Below are 25,347 nucleotides of genomic sequence, written 5' to 3' on the forward strand. Positions count from 1 at the left end.
ATTCACAGCTTATTTAAATTATATTTTATATAATATATTGATTATTGATTATCATTTATGTGTGTACTATGTAAATGATTATTTGTGTTACATACCAAAGACTCATGATTCTACTTAGTATTTAATGCTGTTTACAATTATTATTAAAAAATTATAACATAGATAATAAATTTAATGGTGAACTTTCAAGGGATAAGGCATATTAATAAAACTTAAATAAATTGAAACCTTCTTTAATAATATGACAGAAAGTACCAATATGAAATCTTTAATAAAATGTCATAACTATTATTTTATTTTAAATAATTTACTGTTGACAACATAACCTATACAATTTTTATTGCTAAAAGCACTATATCAAAAAATAAATATTAAGACATTTATGAAAATTAAAAAAATTGTAATAATTTTTTAACTTCACTTTAAAATTAATCATCTTCCACAACAGGATTGACCATCTTACCTATACCAACTATTTCACTCTCAATTACGTCGCCTACCTAAAAAAAATTATACAATTTATATTCTTTATTTTATATAGCATCAAGTTACTTATTAAAAACATGCAAGTCTCATAAAGATTTGACGTTTTTAAATGAGGATAAGACCTACAAAGTCAAAACCTTTGTCAACACCTTGAATATATATTTAAATAGCAATAAAATATTATGCATACTTTTAAAAATTCTTTTGGTTCTCGGAAAACCCCAACTCCGCTTGGTGTGCCTGTGAGAATTACATCTCCTGGTAATAGTGTTATTAAACTAAAAGCCATAAAAGATACATACATGCATAAGTAGTTTTACTACACAATTATGAGTAATTACTAACTTGGACAAAAAGGAAACCAAAGCATCCACTCGATGAATAAGTTCTTTAGTTGAGCCACTCTGCTTGGACACTCCATTGACAGCACATTTAATAGGTAAAGAGTGAGGATCAGAAATTTCACTTTTGTGCACTAATGCTGATCCCAAAGGACAAAATGTGTCCATACTCTTTGCTATTTATTTGATTAGTACTTTAACTATGAATATATGTTTTTAAAATTTTAAAACTATACCAATTAACCATTGTCCGTTATTTCTAGTTTTTTGCCAGTCCCTCGCAGAAATATCTTGTGCAACTGTATAGCCGAATATAAAGTTGTATGCATCTCGAACATCTACTTTTCTACATTTCTTTCCGATAACTACAGCCATTTCTACTTCCCAGTCAATAGCCTAAATAAAAAGGTATAAATAAATACTAGTAAAGACAAGTTTTTAAATCTCAAAAGAAGTGATGGATATTGGGCAGAATAAGGGCAAGACTAGGTTGGTTACCTTAACTCCTAACCAAATGTTATCTACTATCTTGAAAGATTTTATATTACTCCCCTATAAAATGATAGGAGGGGAGTAAACCAATAAACTGAATTTGTTTAATTGTAGTTACAGATTGGAGCAGCACAAAATGTATAATTTCTGTTTTCTTATTAGAGCTGGGTCTGATAGTCAGATATCAAAGTCGTGAAAATATGTATACATTTCTCCGACATAAACTAAGATTATAATTAAAAAAATGTAATCATAAAAGAAATGTGGGGAATCTATGAGGAGAAAGTACAAAAACCCCTTTAAAAGCCTTTATTACAAAAATGCCTGTAGAAGGTTGTCTTGAATATTGTAAAAATGTTGTCAATATTTCTTTATACCTAATTCATAGTATTATAAAAAAAAAGTACCAATTCCAGAAACTTATACTCACTTTAAGATTTGTAATAAACATTTTTTTTATTAAACTAACAGTTAAAGAAATATTTAAAAAATACTAGACAACCGCTATTTATAGAAAAATTAAAATAACGTAATTTCAAATCGACATAATGACTCAGGGTAACAATGTGCGATTGACTAAAAAAATTGTATTTTTGATACATTTGTGGGCAAGACCGATAAATTTTTTTAGTTTGAAAAATTAGGAGTACCATTTATTATATAAATACATATTATAATTAAGAATTAAGATATAAATATTACTTTTGATATAGAAGAATGTTTTACTGAATCATATGGTCCAATAATAGTACTTGGGAATTTTGAAAAAAAGAAAGGTTCTACTGGGTATGGTTTGTTTTGTTCATCGCAATGACCTTTGTAGTTTAGACCCACACATATAACCTGCAATTTCAAATGTCTTGACATAAAAATCACATCAAATAAGAATAGTATTTTTTCTAATACTTTATCTGGATTGGTTATGCAAGGCAAAAACTCTATTTGATTTGCTGGAAAAACAACTTTTTTCTCATTTACTAATCTTAAACAAATTATAATGCATGCAATTATATAGAAATAATGTCTTATTAAATACTATAGTCAACTCATCTCACTTTTGTATATTCCCGATTGAATAATCACTATTCAAAAAGGATACCATATCCGTTGGAATCGACGGATCTGCGCCACTAAGACTCACTACAGGACCATCAATTTGCAACTGTACACCCAAGCCACGATCGCCACCAATTTTAAATTGGATAAATCTCATAGCTAAATTTCTAGTACTACTCAAGTGTCTAATACCAATATTTCGATTGACGTGTAAACCGATTCTCAACACACTGAACACTTTTTGACTGTAATTACTCATAGTAGTTATAACAGCAAACGCTAATTAATTTTTTTCAGAATAAATCTAAAGCTTATAATACATACAATCTAGAATTTGAACTGGGGGAAATAATAATAATAATCTTGCAATTTACAAATTAGTACATATTAATATAATATTATATTAACATTTAATATGTACATTATTATCACTAATTAAGATAAGATATCTTATCTTTTTCGTGAGGTAGCCCCATGGTTTATAGATTATATATAATCTATAAACCTTGAAGTAGCCCGACTATAGAAAAAAGACTTTTGATAATTTCAGTTCCCTGATGTTTCTGGTCACATTCATAATTAAATATTTAATCATCGTCACACTGACTCAGGAAAATCATGATATTCTGTGCCTAGGTCCTAGGTCTCCTTTCTGGTTATTATTATTGGTCCTAGAAATCCAGATTACACTTATCAGTTGTCATTTAATCTTGCTATCATATTTCGATGGTGACGCGACAAAAGGGTCTAAGCAACATTTCATAGTTTTCAGGATGATGGCCGCTAAACGTTCTTTTTGTGATTTTACTATTTTTTTTTTTAAGTTCCCAATAACTTTTTTTGAACAAAGTTCCTTATCGCGAGTTAGCGAGGGGATCTAGCAGAAAAAAAATGTAACGCGTTATGTAACCCAACAGAAAAAGTACTGTATTTTTATTTTGGCTGTTCTGGATAATTAAAAAATGTCGTTTACGACCTTTTGCCTTTTAAGCGACTATATATATTACATTTAAATGGGATATACAATGGATATAACTATAGAAAATGGTAAAATGTTATTTTATATTTTTTTAAGTACCACCATTGCTAAAACCTTTTCTCATAAACAATAATATATTTTTACTTAATAATAAAAACGAATAACAAAAATACGAAGTAAAACTTAGGTACTACAAAAGTAAGTTTTACTTAGTAAAACAAAGGGTGTGTTTAATTAATTACTTGCTTCCGTGACATACACAGTGAATAATAAAGATTTCTAAAATAAATACTCTAAATTTAATATTAATTATTTATAATTTTTAATATTTGGGTATTTTGAACTAGCAAGTAGCAACCAACGTCAAAACATATAGTTTTATATATATTATTAATACATTATTTTCTAGTAATCACTAAAAATAATTTAGAATATATATATATCGAATTATATATGAATATTTAAAAGTAATTATACATAATAATTTATGATAGGGGTTTTGTTCAAAATGTAGGTAATTTGTATGAGAAAAAAAAATTGTTTACCTGAAAAAAAATTTATAAAAAGTATTTTTTAATTCAGATGCATTATACTTTTATAAATTTGTTAATAACAATTGTTTAACCCACAAAAAGGGGTTTAATTAAATTAATTTAACCTTTTTCATATAATAATGAGTTACTTAGCCACTTCATAAATCAAATTACTGAATCATAAATGGGTTTGTGTGCAATAGAGCAATATAACCCAAAACTACTTGGCTAACGTATTAGATTAATGTTTATTTATTTTAAATATATTTTTATAAAAATTTAAAAATCATTTATTCTTTTAGTACTATTCAAAAGTAAGAAAACTAAAGGTTTTAAACTTTAAAACGTCATATAATATAAATTACCTAACAATATATTATGTATGTAAATAATATTATATACAATTTTTATTTACATAGTTTATTTTAGAAGTTATATTTTTTGGGACAAACATTTTTGGAATACTTAATCCAACGTTTATTTACTTATGTTCTAATTATCTTTTTCTCGAAAATGTTTAACTTTCATGAACAAATGTTCCACATTACTGTTATGCCATGTCACTTTACTTCCGCAAAACATTTGTTCCAAATAACAATTATTCCATGTATCTTATCTCCCAATAAACTTTTGTTCCACAAAACATTTGGAGCAAATGTTCATCGGAAGAAAAAATTTGTGGAACAATTATTACCCACCACCCTAAGCCGTGTCGCTTAGACCCTTTTGCCGTGTCACCATCGATTTGTTATCGCCTATCGGTACGTCTTCATAAAGTTATTTAACTTGGTTTTATGAATTAAAAGTTTAACTTTTATTATAATTTATAAATCATTCAAGGATAAAATTAGTACCAATATAAATGTCAAAGCAAAAAATACGTTATAAAATGACTATAAAAATATGATTTTCTAAATGTTCTATTTATCAACTTAAATACACCAATGCTTTAATTATTCATATCCTTTTTTTAATTAAAATACCAAGGCACAAGTACTTAACAAATAAATAAACACCCTATATTCGCCATAAAAATTGTAGATAATGATCTCCAAATAAATGGAAACTAATATTTTTTTTATTTTTGGATTGACGGCTTTGGTATTAAATGTTAATGACGCTTCATGTAAATGATTCACATTCTTTATTTAAGCAACATAATCAAGATTAAAAAAATTTAAATAATATACTTTGGTTATTTCTTTTTTTTTCAAAGGAAATGATTTATATTACAATAATAGTACACACTGCACACGTCACACAATAAGAAAATAGATAGGTTGGGTGACACTTAAAAACACTCAAACATTGTTGAAAGTCATTATTTTGTTTATTTTATTATAAATCAATTGTTTTTCATATATTCGAGCACAGCCAAACTATAATTGATATCACTACTTAGTCTATTCCAAGCAGCACACCCACGATTGACTGCTCTCTTAAGATAGTCTAGTGTTTTTTCGTCCTTTAATAATGCTACTGCTCGACCATTATGCTTGATAAAAACTCCAAGATAAGACTGGGCCAATTCAAAGTTGCTGCCTTCATGTAATGAAGTGACATTATCCAGCATAGTTAAAAACGCTGTTAATAAATTACCAGAACCCCCTGCCTCAGGATTTAAAGAACGTACTTCATAATTCACTGCTGATGGTCCCATATTTTTAAGAACGCTAAAGAGTGCGACATAATCTTCTGGTGTCTGAGCTTTGAGTAAATCGTTAGCAAATACAGTGTGTGACAGAAATTCTATCCTAGCTGAAGCCGTTCCAGAACCATCTTTTTTAGGGGCTGCTGCTTCTAAATCAAAACGAAGTTCCTGGTCATTTAATGAAGGAACAGTGGGTAAGAAAAATGGAGCTGCTTCAGGTTTTAATGCAGGCATTTTTGGTTTGTTTCTTTTTTTTATTGTGTCCAAATCTATTAAGGGCATCCAACGCGAATCAGCTAAGCCACTAGTTGTAATTAAACCAGACTCTAGTTGATTAATTTGTTGTTGCTTATTTTCTTCATCACTAACAGGGCAATCGGTAATATTATGTTTACTTCCTCCGGTGAGAGGCAACTGAACAATCACAACATCTTCATTGTCGTTAATAGGCCGTAAACTAAGATGTGAGTATGCTGAGCGGACAGCCCACAAGTGCACACCGAGGTGATCCACATGAGCTGTTGCCAAGTGTGTTCCAGTTGGTGAGAAAGACAATGAAACACAAGGTGTATCTACCTATTTAAAAAAGATTTTAAATTATAAAAAATATGTTAGTATTATAAAAAAAAAAAGAGTACTTTTGTTTAAATGTGGACAGTAGAAATAATAACATAGGTGTCATTATTACCTTAAGTATATCGACTGTACACGCTGATGGTATGTCCCATGTGCGTATAGTAGAGTCCATGGAAGCCGTTGTTAACCACCGTGAGTCAGGACTGAATGCTGCATCCGTCATTGGACCACGATGACCTGAAAATTTTCTGACTACTGCACGCTGGTCTGTATCCACCAAGCATACCATATAATTATCAAGTGCTACAGCAAGAAAAGCATTATCTGTATCAGGCCAAACAAAAAACGAGACAGCATCATCTATATTCAACTTTGACAATGATTCTGTAAATAAAAAATCATATCACAAAAATTAAATAATTAATTTTTAATACTATAAAAAGATGGAAAAGGGAAATGATACTGCAATTCTTAATCCATTAATTTTTAACAAAAAAAAAAAACGTTTATTAAAATGATAATAATAAAGCATTAATAGATGTATTTTTAACAATAATGCGTTTCTTTTTATTATTTTTAACTTTTTTTGACAGGTGAAGAATTTACAGCAAGCCTAATAATAAAATGAATGATCTTTTATACTTACTGGTAGTTTTAAAATTCCAGAAACGCAAATAATTCTCTGTTCCACCAGTGATTGTTATTTGATTAAGAGGATCGACATAAACAGCTCGAACACATTTGTGTGTTAAAGGATCACTATATGTACCACGGTGAATTCCAGACTGAACATTATACTTATCAACATGCCCAGTTGAATATCCAATAACAACAAAATTGCCACACCGAGTTAGACATGCACAAGTAGCACTCACACCAACTTTTGCTTTCTTTTGATATCGTGTTGGGTGAGACAAAAATCTATCAGACATACAGCCCCCATGTATAGACCAAGTAGTAGCTACAGGAGTACCCTCATGAACAGCCACTACACCAGCACCAAATTCTTTATCTCTAGCTGGTTCAGCTGTGAACCATGATATTGGTGGCATGGTTAACGGATCTGGCCATTTTGTGCCACGCTTTTTTGATAATTTTCTATTATAAGATGCTCGTCCTAAGCTGCGATTTGCTATTTCTGTTACAGTACAGAATGAGTGTAAAGTTGAGTCACCACCAGCGCTCAATATTTGATCACCATCACCATAGTAACGTATTCTTGTTGGAGGCTTCCAATGACCTGATCGCACCTTATGTAATGTAATGTCGCTATTGTCAAATCGCCACATCTTTAGGGAATTATCTATAGAAGACGTGACAACAAGTAATTCGTCTGGCAATGATTTTAGGCCAGAGATTGGACCGTGGTGTGCTTTAACCAATAAATTATCCACCTGGCCTTCTTCTAAATTCCATGAGACTAGGGTACCACTTGAGCTCCCAACAACCATCAACTGTTTACTTATAATAAATGCAATACCTGTGACAGCACCCCATTCTTGTGTATACACTGTTTTTGTAACATCAAATTTTAAATTGTGCAAAATTATTCGACCATCGTGCAAACCTACTGCGATAATGTCTTCAGCTGGGGCCGGTTCCAAAGAAGTGATATGAACACCAGGCCAACCAGTAAACTCATGAACTAAAGCACCAGTTTTTATGTTCCATAACTGCATTCGGCCATCATCTGATCCCAAAAGTATTTTATTTGGGTAGGTAGGTGGATGACATATTGTTGTCGCATTAATATTTAATTTCCACTCAGTGTATATTGTTTCTGCTTTGATATCCCAAACCCGCACACCATTAGAGTCATTAACAGTTACCAAGTGTGCAGCAAAAGGTAATATAAGACGTACTGGAGTTCCATGACCTTCATAAGTATGCTTCAGCTCAATACCACGTCTCCAGGCATATACATTATCATTACCATTACATGCTGTGTATATCATATAACTATCGGCAGCTATACACCTAATATCACTGTCATGTTGAGGACTCACTGATAAAAGTTGAAATCTGTCAGTGCTGTAAGTGTGAAACGCTCGACCCACACATGTAACGACTAAATTTTCACGCCTCATTTGAATGTATCGAGTTACTAAAGGAACATCATTGCTAACATAACCTATACAAATAAATATAAAACATTAATAGCAGTAATTTATAAATTAAATATCAGAACAAGCCCCTAGCCAAAATTTACTTTTTACTATACGTTTTTTTAAAACTTGTGAACTATTTGAATAAAATTATTCAGATTTTTTTTTTTTAATAGTATTTTAGATACTTTTGTACAAACGCATTAAATAATGTATTTTAAGTACTTTAAAAAATGTTGATGAAATCACCTCCAAATAAATCGCTTTGATGCAAATTTGTAATGGTAAACACATAACACAACATACATGTGTTAGGACTTACTTTTATAACCCAAATTAATTATAAAAGCAATTTTATAACGAAATTTCAGTGGTGGTTTCTGGTATTAATGGTTTGATGCAAAATCAGATTCTACATGCAAAACTGTATCTGAAAACCATCGGCTTCCAAAATTAGCAGGCGTAAGGAGTTGTTTTATATAATAAAGATTTACTAACTTCAAGCTTTAATACTTAAGAAAACTATATTATTGTTCAATAAAATATTAATATTACATTAATGATAACACTATAATAATAACATAATAATAAAAATAAACAATTGGCAAATAATACTGTAGTAGCACGCACTCGAGGCGCTGACAAATGTATAGTACTACGTATACACCTATTGTTAAACACGCAGAAATATATCAAATTTAAGTAACGATAACTGCGGAAGTAGAGTATCCCTGTGGTCAGGGGAGAAAGAATTCTACCAAGGGCCTCACACCTGGCGTAAAAGGCGACTAAAGTGACATAGAGCCTTCCGATAAATGGCCTTCTAACAGGTCACTTCTTCTTGAGACACACCTTCCCAAGCCCACAATTAGCACCCAGTGCTACTAGTCGGTCCGCGGTCGTAGGGGATCCCTTTAGGGCAAACCATTAAAGCCAAGGAACACCTGCGGAAGTAGAGGAGTCCGCCAAATTCTTACTTTAGAATCATAGTCAACGTAAAAATACTACAAGGTGGTAAAAAAAAATTGCAAAAAGAAAGGGTATCAGGTAAAGTGCATTTGTTCAAAATTTTTTATTCAAATTTATTTGTTATTATTATGTGAATAATTAATAATAATATATCATGATTAGTAATTTTTTGTTTTGAAATTTTAGTCAGTTTGAAATTAGTATACAAGGTGATTAACTCATTTTATGTTTTATGGCAGTTTATCTTATTTAAAACCTTTTTGTTTATGTTATTTTACAATATTATTTCATTATTTTATTTCTTTACTATTTAATATTATAAGCATTTATCTTAACATTTATAATACTTGATTATAGATATAGGCTTGATAATACTATATTCTAACTGTGTTTCCATGCATAATTTTTTTTTTTTACACATAGCTTATATGGTAGGCATTACAAAAGCTTTGCAGCACATTTAAATTTGGTAATAAAAGTCAAGGTGAGAACATAAAAATATAAAATTAAATAGAATCACCTTAAAAATTAAAATTACTGGCATTAATAATATTTTAGCTTCGGTGTGGAGCCGAGAAGGTATTGTTTTTACAATGATGTGTTTTTTTTTTATTTTAACTGCTGTAAACCGCTGAACTGATTTCTTTGTGTAACAACACGAACAACGCCCAAAAAATGTACAAATTTTTCAACTTAAAATTACAGTGCTCTATAACTTTTTTAAAAATATTCGAAAAAGTTTCTAATTTATATGAATTGTTTTTCAAACATAGTACTATCGATAAACATTAACAAACCCCATAAATATCATAAACGCTTTCTCCTAGAAGGTATAGAATTTTTTTCTTTATTTCACTTTTTCAAGCAAAGTTATAGAGATTTAGATCTGAAAATTAAACCGAAGGTAGATCTAAAATGGAACTATAACATATACAATTTTCTCAAAAATCTGTAGTAAAATTTTTTTTTTATTAAGGAAAATCCTCAAAAATAGGGTAAATTTACACTTTGACCGTAGTCAGTTTCTAGGTTGCTATGTGTGAGTGAATCAACAGTCAACAGGTAACGAAAAGATTTTCATTATATTGTTAATTACGATATATGGGTAGCTATGACAATACATATGTTTATAGACAGACGATCAACCCTTATCATATCCACTCTGCACAAGACTAAATATTAAATTTTAAGTACATTATTGTTGGTCCCACGATATCTTCTACACCTATTTAACTGGTTTGAATATACCATCCACAGATTTGCATTGAAGTGTTTATTTAAAAGTGATTTTATCACTTTTAGTTATAATAAGATCTGTAGAACTGTGACCTCTCCGTTACCACTATGCCCCAACCCCACTGTACTGGCTTTTTTTAGTTTAATAGTAAAATGTAAAATTTGGATGGAGCTTGTATTGATAGGTAACCTATTTTATAATGTAAAATACATTTTTCTTTGTCAACAACCATCATACTATAAAACAATGTACTACGACAGCCAACAGGATAAATCATGGATATTTCAAATTTATATTGTAATTTAACTCGTTTCCTTACCTAGAGCCCGGTGAGGAGCGTATACCCTGCTGCCAACATTGACAACCGTCATGTTTTTACCCTGGATTATGAGTATTGAATAAACATGTAAAATATTAAATAAATAAATGTTCACAAACCGAAATGAATCAGTATTGAGTAAACATGTAAAATATTAAATAAATAAATGCCCACAAACCGAGATGTCACATGGCACTGTTGATGAACGCGGCTGTCGCTTGTGTGATAATAACAACACTTTTGATAAAGTCATCTTTAATAAACATGTGCATCACAGAATAACCAGAAGGGAAACTTTTAAAAAATTACTTGGGTTCTTATGTGCTGCCAAAAAAGGCCAACAATCATTTTTTTTTTAACTAGGGTAATAGAACTGATGGACTATACATATTTTCAGAAAAAAAAATTAAAACTGCATGTAAACTTAGTAAATTATTATTAAATAAACCTAATAGATGGGATAATCACAAAGCAAAATGTCGGACACTTATCAGTCCCGGTCTTGTCTTCCCTTCTGGTTATCCTGTGTGTGTGTCTTTGACATATCCAGTTTACAGTTTAACCATAGACATAAAACAAATATACTTATACAAATTTTGTTTTGACAGCCTGCTTTACGAACACATAATATTATACACGATGTAGAGACGATCTTCTCTACATCGTGATATTATACAATGCTCCTCTGAGCACGACACGGAGCCACTCGACAAACAGCCACCCGAAGAGATACCAACATGTACAATATGTATGTAAAATGTACGATTATTATTTGTGTATGTTGTGCGGCCGACACCACGTATTATAACGGAGTAAGAGCAAAAAATGTAATTTCCAAATTGTATATCAATAAAAATAAAAACAGTAACTTTGTAGAAAAAATTATATTTTTATTAAAACCCCTGTTGTATAGTAAACATTGTTACTATGTTCATTATAAACATTTCAATTTACTCAACAGGATTTATTGTTAACTCATGCTATTAATAATAATTATTGTTTCTAAATACTTTTACTCTATTATTATAAATAATAATACATTTTTATATTATTGATACTTATTTATTAATATAATACATAGGTAAAAAAATTATGTATATTGCAACGATATTAATTGAATAATATTGTATCTTGCTTTCATGTATTCCAGTTAAATTACAAATATATTTTAAATATAAAACAAATGAAATTATTAAGCATTGTTTAATTTGTGTGCATTTTCATGAGTATCGGAATGAACGATCCATGTATATATTATATATACAACTAAAAAGTATTTGATAAAGGTTTTTACTTTTTATTGACTTAAAATTAATTATTAAAAACTCAGAAGCAAAGGGTTAAAATTAGATAAATACCGATATAAAAATCCAAAAAAAGTACATTTTTAGATAATTGGCAAATGTGTATATTTTCCACCCATTTAGCTTATGCTATATCCCATAGGCCATCTATATAAATTGGATTTTTTTATCTGATTAATTATTTCTATTTTTACTATCTATATATATGAAAATAAATGTATGTGTGTGTGTCCCTCACAATTTTCATCAGAGTTTGTAGAAAAACAGCATTATATATTTATTTTGTATTAATATGTATTAGGTAGAATCATAAAATATAAATGAATAACCAAATTATAAAAAATTAGTAACATGTATTAGCCCGTAATACTTTATAATATTAGCGGGGCGCAATAAAACATTAATATTTACTGCTAAGTCATCCTCAAGTCTCAACAATGTGCATCGGGCGAGCCAAAAATTGTTCATTGTTCGCTATAGCAAAATCCCAACCAAGTCAAATATTAGCGTAATGAAATTATGTTTGCAAAAAAAAATAAGGACCACGACGGGCAGGGGGTAGGTAGACGAGGAATCCGATGATAATCGAGCGGCTATCGACGGACGAAGTACCCAGCGGGCGCGGGTAGACGTGCGGCGTCGGGCGCGCACGTATGTCGATTTCGGCGAACTTTAAAAGTCTGTAACTTCCAAACTAAGTGCGAGCGGCGCAATTTTTTTACATATTCGTAATCAGCATTAAAAGTACTGTCGATTTAAAAAAAAATCGAAAAAAGGGTGCCCGGTAAAGTAGATTTATACCATAATTATTTGTAATGTTCTACCTATATTTTGTTATTTTTCCAACTATGTTCAAAATTTAAAAACTATAAGCCAAGTGGAAATAATTTAGTAAACATTTTTTATAAACTTGATTATATTAATTTAGTATTTTACTTTAATAATGTACAATTGTTTCTAACTTTAATATTAAAATAACTTGTATGAAATCCGTTGTGTTAATAATATGTACACTATTAGTTTTTATTCAACAAATGATTAATGTTAATATTAATATTATATGTGTATTACTACTGATAATAACTTTTAAAAATAAACTTGTACATAATCATTTTAGAAAATACATTTTTGTCAAAGCTGTTAGAATCGTGGTCAATAATAAAATAAATGTTAATAGTTATATATATTTTATATATATAATTATTATACATAGTTATATAATATATTATATATATTTCAATATAAATTGGATCATAAACTATTAACTATTAACTCCAGCCTTCCCCTTGTATCTGCCCTTGTTTACACATAAACTGGAGTGATCTAGTTTATATATTAGCTGGACATTAGTGATAAGTCTGATGAGTGTATCATATCTAGATCCAAAAGAACCATATCGGTTATTTTAGACCCCAAAAAACTACTGCCGGCTTAATAATATATAAACATTTTATTCAGCATCGGCAAGGCGCCAGTCTACCATAGGTTGTCCCTGTTTGAATTTACTATTGTGTAGCTAAGTATAAAAAGATACTAACAATTAAGCATTGGTAGTGTATATGGAAAAAAAAATGTCAACCACAAAATAAAAAATAGCTGTATATTTCAATAACAAAAAAAACTTATCACAGATGTTATAAAAATAGTGTAGACAGTAGACACAACGCGGTCACACGGTGCGCGTAACACTGTTTTTGTATACTATTATAATTTATAACTTTTAAGGTTCTGTTCAAATAATAAGTGTCAGCTAAAATACGTTTGATGACACTATTTTCGACCTAAATATTTTTCGTAAATATTATATTCGACTTAAATATTATTCGGCTATTAAATTTTCGGTTTCAGAGGCTTTGGTAAAAGATTCACAACAATAAATTTTTTAACGAGGACAGGTCGTTGACCTGTGGCTCAACCCCCAAACCTGGAGGACCGGTCCTTTCCGACCAGTTAAGGTTAGAGAGGAGACTATTGCAGTGCATTATGAGTGCACTGGGCGATGGGCGCGTCACTTTCCCAACGCCGAAAACGAAGCTGTATATAGCCTACCTACGCCCTATTGCGATGTACGCTTGTGAGACCTGGTCGACAACAAGAGGCGATGAACTAAAACTTCTAATATTCGAGAGGAAAATATTAAGAAAGATATATGGTCCCATACTAAAGCCGGAGTCAGGAAGTTATGAAAGAAGAAAAAATGAGGACATTGAAAGCATTTTCAATAAACCTAACATACAAGCATGTCTGAAAGCTAAAAGGCTAGAGTGGGCTGGTCATGTATGGAGGGCAAAGGATAAGCTAATTCATAAAGTACTAATCAATAAACCCAACGGAAAGAGGCCAAGAGAAAGGCCCCGTCAGCGATGGCTCGATAGAGTAAACAAAGATCTGGAAAGCTTGGGAACGACAAAAATTGAAGATGCGGATGATCGGGAACTGTGGTGGGACGTGGTAAAAGCGGCAAAAGGCCTTCAGGGCCTGTAAGCCAAAAAAAAATTTCGGTTAATATATGTTTCGGTTCTAAATTTTTTCGGAATTATTATTTACGGTATATATATAACATGATAACTAATACACAGATATGAAAATATATAATACAAAATTAAATAATATTTAACTATAATTTATTATTGTGTTATTGGAAGTTGTAAAGTATTTAAGTAAATGTGTTTAATTTCATTGTCGGGTATCGAATAGTTTCGTATGAGGTATTCACGATGTATTGTTTTAAATAGATAGGTATAATACATACGTGTTTTGAAAAACATTTTTTTTTTACAAACTTAAGAGACAATTTATTGTTGGTAAATTATCACTATAATATAATATTGTTTCATATACTTTAAGTTTTTTTTTTATATAAATTTCAATAATAAAAACTGATTTGATTATAAATTAAATAAAAAAACTCAAAACTGTATTTTTAACTGTTTCGAAAAGAACTCAACAACGTACTTAAATAAAATGTTATACTTTTTATAAGTCTATGATATACGGCCATTATATCGAGAATATCTGATAAGTCATTATATTTGATAGTGGACTTACAATTTTTTGTTGGATTTAAATTATCATTATTATTATAAGTAAAAGTAAGTCAAACATAAGTTGACATTTAAGAGAAAGAAACTAACACAGGAGACAGGTCACACGGTTACACCGCAAAACGTCGCCCGACAAAACGCCGCCCCTAAAAAGACCGCCTCCCAGTAATGCCAACACTAACAATATGTGTATACAATATACGATTATTAATGGTGCTAGTTGTGCTGCCAGCATGACATATTAATAAGGAGTAAATAGTAATCATCCATCTGATTTGATCATATTAATTTTTAAACATTTATTATTATAGTTAAATGACGATTGTTAATAGCATATACCTGTGCTGTTACAAACATTTTAGGTTATATTTGACTTATAATTTAAAAAATTTAGTACAGGCAAACCGTACATATAATGCCCTAAATTAGAATTCGTCTTGGGCAGCTTTTTCCACTGCATTAACGGTAACCACGCCAAAGCGTTGAACATATATCTCTATGACTCCATATCGACGCTAAAAAAGCAAAAGGTCGTAAACGGCTCAGTGTAAGCTGACTGGATTGGACAGTATTTAAATAATTTTCCATGCAACATAAAAACGTTTTACAGAAATACAGAATATCTGAATATGCTACCGTTTGTGCTTCAAAAAATGAAAGTGTTGAACAAAAGTTACTTTGCATAATGAAGATGGATTATGAAAGTGATAATCAATTATCCGAAACAGTAGGTTTGAATAAATGTAACAAATGATTTGTTCTCTAAAAATCTCTCACTGTAATAGTAATTCTTGTGTCATTCATTGTAAAAGTGAATTATCTCTTTGTAATTGAATTTTGAAACAACGAGCTTTTTGAAAATTAATGTATAGCAAAAAAAAAAAAATAGAAAACACTGAACTAATATTTGTACCTTTAACTAATACTAGTACGTTTAATGTTTATTACAAACCAAAGGTTATACAAATTTATAGTGACTTGGAAAATGAAACCAAAACTAATGCAATAAATTAACTTAAACTTTGTTTTCTTTTTTGGAGCTACACCACTTTTACAACGAACGAACCAATTTGTAATACAGTAGAGTAAAATAATAGTATGCAGATTTCGTGTAAATGAACACTCTTTATCAAATTTAATCAATAGTCTGACAACTACTCGCATCTTAAATAAGTGTGCTAAATGAGTTAAAGATAAATGTCATCAATCTCATCATCGTCACCGTCGTCAACTTAGTTGTGACAAGTAAAAAAACGCAAAATGTATACATGTAAATAATGAAACAAAACAAAAAAACTTGTCAACATTAATACTAAAAAATTATTGAAGCTTGAGTGAGGTACATTATATTTACACTATTTACATGGCTTGAGGTTACTCCCACTTGGATGTCTTGACTAGTTCGCCAACGTTTCATAATATTATATCACACTAAATAATATTGTATCACACTGTGGATCACAGATACAATGGGTTGATAATTTACCTTTTATATAAATATATAATATTATTATGTACCTCACATAAGGTATTGAATGTTAACTACACATTATTATTAACAATATTATTACCCATAGATTGTCATCTATACAAACCGAAAACCGTTTTGGTCGCAAACGCCGACGATCATTGAGTATGGATAGTTTCTATACTCAATGATATTATATTAACAAGCTGTGTACAATTTAAATGGGTTTTCACGCTCAGTGTTGAGAGTGAACTTGACAAACGACCTAAGCGCAAAAACTGAAAAATTAGTTTTATACTTTAGGTATACCAATATAAAAACAATCTGATGTATTTTTTATAGACGATTTTTAATTAAAATAAACTGAAGAACTAAATTAATCCGTGCTCGCAACTTCCACCAGACTTTTTGTTTATTAAGAAAAAAAAAATACTTAAGAGTATACAAAAAACGGCAAGTCTTATGTGAATAATAACAACTATTAAAGCATAGCGTGCGGGCTGGGCACAAATTCGAATTTCCGGTATGTCTCATCTGTTGTCTTCGCAGAACCACAAAGACTATGGACCGAAAAGTTAATAACAATTAAACGACGGCTATTATATTCAAATTCTCTATTGAAAAAAGAATACACGTTGAAATGCAGTGGCGCTAAAATCGTTTTAAGACGAAAACATCACATTTAAAGAGTCACGTGTGTTGTCCGAAACGTTAAAGGATGATCGAATTAACCCCTTAGATAATTCCCTTTTAGGGATACAACAGTCCACTAAAAAACAAAATATTTATAAAATTGAAAATTGATAATAACAGTTAAAACAAATTATGATTATATTCCAAATGTTTACTTATTAATACTTATTTTGACTTAATCTATCACAAACCAGACATATTTTACTACACTTGATAAAAAAATGCAATCATTTAAATACAAATCGCGTTTGATTTAATACAATCATCATTTGGTATTGGTCATATACATTTTTTCATTACTATCCAGAATTTTTAATAAACTGACACATTATTTGATAAAACATTTAACACGTTAATTAATATTACATACCTACACTTTATAGTAATATACCTACTACTAATTTGTTTAGATTGCAATATGAATAGCTTAGACGATAAAATTATACGTACAAATAATACGTGTGTATTTATTATGTTAAGCAAACCGACAGTACAAAATTAATTGTGTTGCTAAAATGCGTAAATTGAAAAATAAAAATTTGATAAATATTTTACTCGACATAACACAAATAATTGGGCATATGAATAAAATGTTTATTAATTAAAACATATTATGTTATATGTATAAAATTCGCATTGGTTACCGACGAATTTTTGGAGATTTATTATTGTTCTAGTCAAAACAATTTGCGGACACCCGTAGCCACTCCTCGCCCTTCCGTCTGTCCGCATGCTTTGGTGCCGGTGGTGGCTTATATTTTTTGTTTTGGTTATGAAGATGATATAATATACTGAGTGTGCCAAACACCTATTAACAACCGAATATTTAAAACTCAATTACTAAAAAAAAATATTTTCGGGAGCTCAATTTCGAACCAAAAATTAACCTATAGAAATTTTAAAAAAAAATTACGCGCTAACTAACAATAATATATAGCTTTTATTCAAATAAACACCAAACATTTTTGGGTCTTTTTGTGCACGTTCTGTATACTATTATTAGATATTTCGTTTCTTGTACGTACGTTATATTTTTAATCTTCTGTCCCTCACTATATACATATATTAACTACAACTATAACTAATTCCTGGTATTTCAGTGGTATAAATAACGCTTCTAGTATAAATTTAAGCCATTTTACATTACATTAAAAAAAGTAACTCAATTTTATAGAGTTTAAGTTGAATGAGCTTATTACACTAATAAAATACTTCTTTGTATATTAGGATAATCTTGAAATATTTTACAAAATAAATAAAATATATTATATTATTTTTATATCTACTGTAATGCTGTATATTTACTATCGGAATTTAATTCTATCAGCTTTAACGATTATGCTGTAAAGCAAAGGAAATGTAATGGTGTACATAGTAGCTCAAAAGGGATGAATGGGGTTGCCTAGTAATACCAAAGAGTTACTGTAGTGTCGAATGTGTAATGTTGATAATTTGAAAACTTTAATAATTTAAAAAAGTATCTTTTTCGGTTATCATTAGTACTTAAACTAGAAATGCCTCACCGGTGCAACAAACAGTTAACTAAACAAAATACAATTGTGAATAAAATTCACACACAACAAATTAACTTAATTTCTGGCCAGGGGTGTAGCAAGGTCATTATTCCCAAGTCCATTCGGCCGACTGACTTTACAAAAACAAAATGTACACGCACATGAACTAATTAGTAATTTTTTTTCCATACTTCTTAATTTTCTTAATGTTTTTATGTTAAAATTTCAAAACTATTATTTTATATACGAAAAAATAAGAATAATTTTAAATGGATATATTTATAAAAAAAAAATGCAATGGATACAAAAAATGGTTAAATGTTATTTCATTTTTTTTTAGAACCGCCATTGTTAAGACCATTTTTTAATAAATAATAATATAATTTTACTTAATACTAATAACGAATAACAAATGTAAGAAGTAAAACAGGGCTGCGTATACTTTCGTCCCTAAGAAGGTATATTTGGCAGGTAGTTTAATTCAACCGGCGCACAGTGGGCAAAATAGCTGATTTAGGCGGACAAAAGTCATTCTCAGAATTGTTCTTCATTTAATGCTAATTGTTTTCTTTGATAGTTGGGAAACCCAGAAACAGCATAGCTCCCGATGAAAAGTTGTTCATAATTATTAATATGTGACGGCTTTAAGACATAGTAGAACAAATTATGTTATCTCGCATTGTTATCAGCGTCAGTTCTGTTGCTTATCAGTTGTTATAATTATAACAACTACAACAATTTTGAAGTTATTTTTAAAATAGTTGTATTTAAGGAGTAAAACTTTGATATGGATGCTTTCAAACAAGGTAAGTACGAATAAAAATTAAAGAAAATGTTCAAAAATTTATCTTGTTATTTTTGTTTTGTAACTTCAGAAGAAAAAAAGTATAATAGGGGTGAAGAGTGGCGCGATGAGCATTGTATGGTTTTAAAAGAAATTTAATCTAGTTTTTAAATATTAACATTTTTTTTGCATAAATTTGCCCATTAGTGTTTTATTCTCATTTTTCGTAAAATGAGATTAAATAAAGTCTTTAAAGTGGAGGCCCAAAAACTGGGGGGGGGGGTGTAATAAATTGAATGTTAAGAGTTATATAAGGCAAAAATTTTAAGTAGACTATTTTGAAAACAAGTTTTGAACATAGAAAAATTGCGAGGAACCTTAAAACTCATGAATTTGACCTTACCATTCCAGTTCTGTGTGTGAGCAACATGAATCTGATACTCATTTTGTTTAAAAAGTAATTGACTAAATTTCAGCCTAATTGTTTTAATTTGTATTAAAATTTTCCAAATTTGGAACACCATTTATCCGGCGGGGATGACAGTTTTTTTAAAATTCTTTCAGATTTTTTTATACAGTGGATACTTCCTCATATTTTGCTTGTTTCACGAAAAAATTCAGTTTAAGTAAGAAATAACGTTTTCTGTGAGATTTTGTTAGTTATGGCGAACTTAAAAAATCATTTTTAAACAAAATTAAATTTTGAAAATTATATTTAACTACAAAATTGTTGTAGTTGTAATAATTATTACAACTGATAAGCAACAGAATTGACGCTGATAACAATGCAGGATAACATAAATTTGTTCAATCATGTCTTAAAATCGTCACATATTAATAATTATGAACAACTTTTCAACGGGAGCTATGCTGTTTCTGGGTTTCACAACTATAAAAAAAAACAACTAGCATTAAATGGAGAACAATTCTGAGAATGACTTTTGTCCGCCTAAATCAGCTATTTTGCCCACTGTGCGGCGCGGCAACGCGACTGTTATTTTCCCTACCTGCCATTATAGTCTTTTTTTATTTTTATTTTTTTAAACAATACGGACAAATATTTAATTAACAATGAGAAATATAACATGGTAAATCTGAATAAAAAGATAACATAGATACAATATAACGGGTTGAATGGACGGGTACAGCCAAAAACCGCACATTTCATCGGTTGCCAGGTAAGTACCGGTGCCAGGTAAATACCCCACACTTATATTGGGTAAAAAGAGGTACAAGAGGTACGTAATAAATGAATTGTAAACGCAAGGCTTTTAATGACATTCAAGAGACACCGCAAAAAATAATACGCTGAGAGATGTCATCCATAGAAAATAATACGATAATAGGAAGTAATGACGTAAGCTTAATAAGAGTATTCAAAATATTATCCGTCCAATTAAAAAACAAGTTAGTTAATAAGCACATTTTAATATTTTTAATACATCATTTTGAATGAAATTGGGTTCATTTTTAGGATTACTTGTTTAAATGTTGGGAAGAATTTTTTAAGGATGGGGATCGTTTGAAATTTCTAAAAAACGTTAGAAATCGATTTCAGCAAATAAAATTTAAATCATTTTTTTTAAATTTTATATCTTAAATTTTTCAACATATAAATTGTACCAAAAAAATGTTTTTTGAATATATATATATATATAAATAATAGTTTATACGACATTATAAAATGTGCGGTTTTTGAATACAGCAATTTTAAAAAGTGTGCGGTTTTGCCCTGAGTTTTATCATCTATATTTTGAAGTCCATGAATGATCCAGTTAACTGTTATTATTAAAAGTAAAAATTTAACTTTATTTATACATGTTTATGTATAAGTTTTTTTTTAACTTTTACGTTTATTAATGGTTGTTATTTTTCTAACTTTTTTTTGAACATTTCCATCGAATGGAATGTACTAGTATGTGTTGTTTGGTATACGAATAATTATTGTGTATAATTTTTTTGCCTTCCTTTAAAACAATAACACTATTTTACACCTATGCACTTTGCAATAAGTACTAAAAATATATAGGTAATACCTACATGCATTTATAAAATAAACAAAGATAACAGTTCAATAATAGGTAAACAGTTTTCTAGAGATAATAAAATATCGTTTTTTTTTTGTGGTGAAAAATATACATTCGGACTTCTTATCCGACTTTCAAAATGCCATCTGGAAATATTTTTTAAAAACACCCTCATTTGAGTCGTTAGCTCATTAATGAATAAAAACGAATAAAATGTGAAATAATTACTCCTTAATAATATGTCATGCTGGCAGCACAACTAACACCATTAATAATCGTATATTGTATACAAGTATTGTTAGTGTTGGCATTACTGAGAGGCGGTTTTTTTAAGGGCGGCGATTTGTCCGGCGGCGTTTTGTCGATTTTTGTCCGGCGACGTTTTGTCGGGCGACCTTTTGTCGTGTTTCCGGGTCACACAGTGAATTAAAAATAGTACAGCCTTATTGTATTAATTATGAAATGTACAAGTTTTCCCCTTTAAATAAACAATACTAGCCGCACAACATACACGAATAATAATCGTGCATTTTTTATAAATATTGTATATGTTGGTTGGTACCCCTTCGAGTGGCTGTTTGTCGAGTGGCTCCGTGTCGATTTTCGGTGGTTGTTTGTCGAGTGGCTCTTTGAGGTGTAGATATATATCATATATATTATAAAAAACTAGATTGCTAACTGTACATGCCACCAATAGAGAAGATTAAAGCAGCCACTTTCCGCCATCTTGGTGGGAATTAGAACCTTATCACGCGAGAATTCTATATGTTTATAACAATCACATATATATATATATATAATATTGATATAATAATATATACAGATATATATTATATGCATTGATAACACACATAAATCCCACCAGAATGGCGGACCGTCGACTTCAATTCTTATCGCTAGTTACTAATCTAGTTTATTCATAGACCTATAAAGATATTTCTTTATAGGTCTATGAGTTTATTCACGATGTAGAGAAGATAAGTTGACGCCACTCCAACCAAATCAGCGGGTCAAGAAATTACGGCATTTTGGTAGTACAGTTTTATCACGTAGATAGCGCCACCATTCGCCCGAAAACCGACTTTTACATGGAGCTAATAGGGTTTTTTACATATTATACGTTACTGTCATTTTTATTACTAAATAAAAATATATTACATGTAATTTTATTTTATTACAGGACTATAGATTACATATTATTTTAAAAACCACAATTTTCGTATGTGTAGTCTAATTAAATGTACTATTTATTCTAATTAGTAATTCCTATTCCACAAAATACGTTTATAGTCGAACGATGACTATCATTTTATAACAATATATGAAATTATTCTATACGATATATAATATAATAACAGGTATTATGTACAAGAAAAAAATTGTCCTCAACCCCTCCCTCCCCCTTCCTATATCGAATTTTAAGCACCAGAGAAGTTTTTTCAAATTGAGTTTATAGTTGTTGAAGGTCTAAAGAATAATTCGTCCAAAAGAATAACGAAATTTCTGGACTTACAGTTCCGAAGATATTTTAATTCTTACTTAGGTAGCCGCAATTCCCCTTAACACTTAATAATTAAAATATAATTATTAAATTATTATTTATTTACTTCAAGTTCTAAATTACTTCAGAGAGTAACATTGTAACAGTTATATAATAAATACCTATAATATATTACTTAAAACACAATTTTTTTTGGCTTTGGGGGGTTTAAACCCGAACCCCCCCCTGTAATACACCACTGTACATAACAATACATTCTTTCCGATTATTTTAATTTACCCCTGAAAAATAAGCATCGCTTGTGTAAGGTGGATATTAATTACTTTAATAAACCCCAATTAAGTGTCTTCGAAAGCCCGACTACCGTGTAATTCAAGCCCAACCATACGTGCAATGCCTAGGGACGAAGTAGCGACATATTCTCTGCATTGTGTTCCTAGAGATGATATTTGCATCACAAATAATTGTTTATATTTTGTGTCTACATAATAAACCGTGGCATATATAATTACAAAATACTGTTGTTCTTATTCATTTTTACAAATAACATTCATTGACTAATGTAGATCTTTTAGATTTATAATTTATTGGCAATATTTGCTCTACTATAGTTTTATTCTATTATTCTGATCTAGAATTTAGAAATTATGACCATGTATACTAATGACTTATTAGTATTGGAATACTACTTTATATTAGTAGAGTAGCTAAAATAATAAAATAAATAACTGTGCTGGACAATGACTAGATTAGAATAAATTTAATTTAATTAATTATGAAAGCTATATTCTAGTGCCAATATTTACTTTAATGCCATTAAAAAACACAGTTTTCGCAATTAAAAAGTTAAGAAAATAATTGTTTTACTAAAAAGACAATAAAAATAATAAAAACTCCAAATAAAGAATAATAAATAAAAATAAAAAATAAAACGTTTATCGTCCATAAGCCGCATAGAAAATATCGGCCTCCGGGCGAATGGTGGCGCCACCTGTACAGCGAAGCTGAACTACCAAAATGCCTGAAGCATTCGACCCCAGATTTTTACTGATAAGAAGTTGAGTGGTGTCACCTTATCTTCTCTACATCGTGAGTTTATTATATTTATCTGTGGTGCTCCCATAACTTGCTTGTGATTAACTTAATTTAAGATAAGATTATTTAAATAAAATTTGATTATAAAACAGAAATCTTGGTTATGACTTTTGACTTAAGGTCTTTTTATAAAAACAGCATAATTACTAGAAAGTAGAAAGACTACTTTAATAAATCTTTAGGTTTAGAAAATATATTAAATTCTAGCGAAAATTAATTAATAATAGAATATCAAATTAGTCAACAAATAGTATTTTATGTTCATCCGAGGACGTTTTATACACAAAAACGTTAAAATGTCTATCGCGGACAGCGAAAGCGGAGGAAGCAGGAGACCGATGAGTGGAACTCCTCCTCCTCTTCGACGGACTTAATAGTAGTTAAAAAGAAATCAAGTAGCATAAGGGCCCGAGACTTATCCCAAGATAATGAGCATTGAGCGGACGCGACTGGTTTATGGAGTCAGCTAAGGCGAACCAAAATCAGAAGAACTTCAGTAGAGAAATTGTCAAGGGCATAACGGACAAAGCAAGGGCTCTGAAGAATTAGATCCAGGAGGAGCGGTCAGGTCCCTGGGGGTTACACGGAACATTATAATAAAACATTTCCATGATTCAATGTTTTTCCGGGGAGCGGAAAGAATAACACTATATTTTTTATAATAAAGTATCAAACCAAAATCAAATTTAGATGATTTATAGATACATTTTGCGTTTTTTAATATTTATATTTGTTAGTTTTTTTAACGCTTATTATAAAGATAAGTGAAAAAAATTGCCTTTGCCATAGTATAATAGGTAACTTATAAATACAATGTGTTGGATAATTTATAAATGTTTTAATAAAAAGAAATAATTAAGAACTAATTCACTCCTACTTAGTGATCATAAAAAAAAATCAATACATTCTTTCTTTGCTTAGAGTGTAAATAAAATAAAAGACAAGGTTCAACATTTTTTCCAATAGGCAGATTCTTTGTTGAAGGCCGATAAAAATTTCAATTTCAGTGTGCCAAAAAGTCTCACTCCGGCGCTAGATATTATAAATCCACTATCTAGTTTGATTGGCATACTATAAAAATTCTTAAAATATATCAGTAAGGACTGAGGTTCAGGTAACTTACACACCTTGTACACATAGGGCACGGTGAAGTTAATTTAATTCATTTCCAAA

At 29.9% G+C, this 25,347-nt stretch overlaps 2 protein-coding genes across 2 annotated transcripts; both read right to left on the reverse strand.

Annotated features, from left to right (window-relative positions):
- Nucleotides 1-322: 322 nt before the first annotated feature.
- LOC126844945 (fumarylacetoacetate hydrolase domain-containing protein 2) lies at nucleotides 323-2,773 on the reverse strand. Its single transcript, XM_050583463.1, has 7 exons — nucleotides 2,375-2,773; nucleotides 2,226-2,301; nucleotides 2,022-2,162; nucleotides 1,064-1,223; nucleotides 832-1,003; nucleotides 677-764; nucleotides 323-500 (listed from the first exon to the last, which is right to left on the reverse strand). Exons 1-7 carry the CDS (start codon nucleotides 2,632-2,634, stop codon nucleotides 429-431), a joined length of 969 nt encoding a protein of 322 aa, XP_050439420.1. The 5' UTR covers nucleotides 2,635-2,773; the 3' UTR covers nucleotides 323-428.
- Nucleotides 2,774-5,195: 2,422 nt separating this feature from the next.
- On the reverse strand, nucleotides 5,196-10,976 carry LOC126844930 (WD repeat-containing protein 36). The gene is made up of 4 exons (XM_050583426.1): nucleotides 10,745-10,976; nucleotides 6,761-8,245; nucleotides 6,227-6,498; nucleotides 5,196-6,114 (listed from the first exon to the last, which is right to left on the reverse strand). Exons 1-4 carry the CDS (start codon nucleotides 10,794-10,796, stop codon nucleotides 5,233-5,235), a joined length of 2,691 nt encoding a protein of 896 aa, XP_050439383.1. The 5' UTR covers nucleotides 10,797-10,976; the 3' UTR covers nucleotides 5,196-5,232.
- Between the last annotated feature and the right edge of the window lie 14,371 nt (nucleotides 10,977-25,347).

The sequence above is a fragment of the Adelges cooleyi genome, unplaced genomic scaffold, assembly GCF_023614345.1.
Source record: "Adelges cooleyi isolate 19-005CV unplaced genomic scaffold, UGA_ACOO_1.1 ACOO_flye_CR_arks_rails_tigmint_CR_PRNA_651, whole genome shotgun sequence".
NCBI classification, from domain to species: domain Eukaryota; kingdom Metazoa; phylum Arthropoda; class Insecta; order Hemiptera; family Adelgidae; genus Adelges; species Adelges cooleyi.

Coding starts and splice junctions, on each gene's coding strand:
- LOC126844930 (XM_050583426.1), bottom strand. CDS start 10,796: ATGACGGTTGTCAATGTTGGCAGCAGGGTATACGCTCCTCACCGGGCT. Junction 8,246..10,744: donor CGCTCCTCACCGGGCTCTAG/GTAAGGAAACGA, acceptor TTATTTGTATAG/GTTATGTTAGCAATGATGTT. Junction 6,115..6,226: donor GTACAGTCGATATACTTAAG/GTAATAATGACA, acceptor TTTTTTAAATAG/GTAGATACACCTTGTGTTTC.
- LOC126844945 (XM_050583463.1), bottom strand. CDS start 2,634: ATGAGTAATTACAGTCAAAAAGTGTTCAGTGTGTTGAGAATCGGTTTA. Junction 2,163..2,225: donor GCATAACCAATCCAGATAAA/GTATTAGAAAAA, acceptor TTGAAATTGCAG/GTTATATGTGTGGGTCTAAA. Junction 1,004..1,063: donor TAACGGACAATGGTTAATTG/GTATAGTTTTAA, acceptor TCAAATAAATAG/CAAAGAGTATGGACACATTT.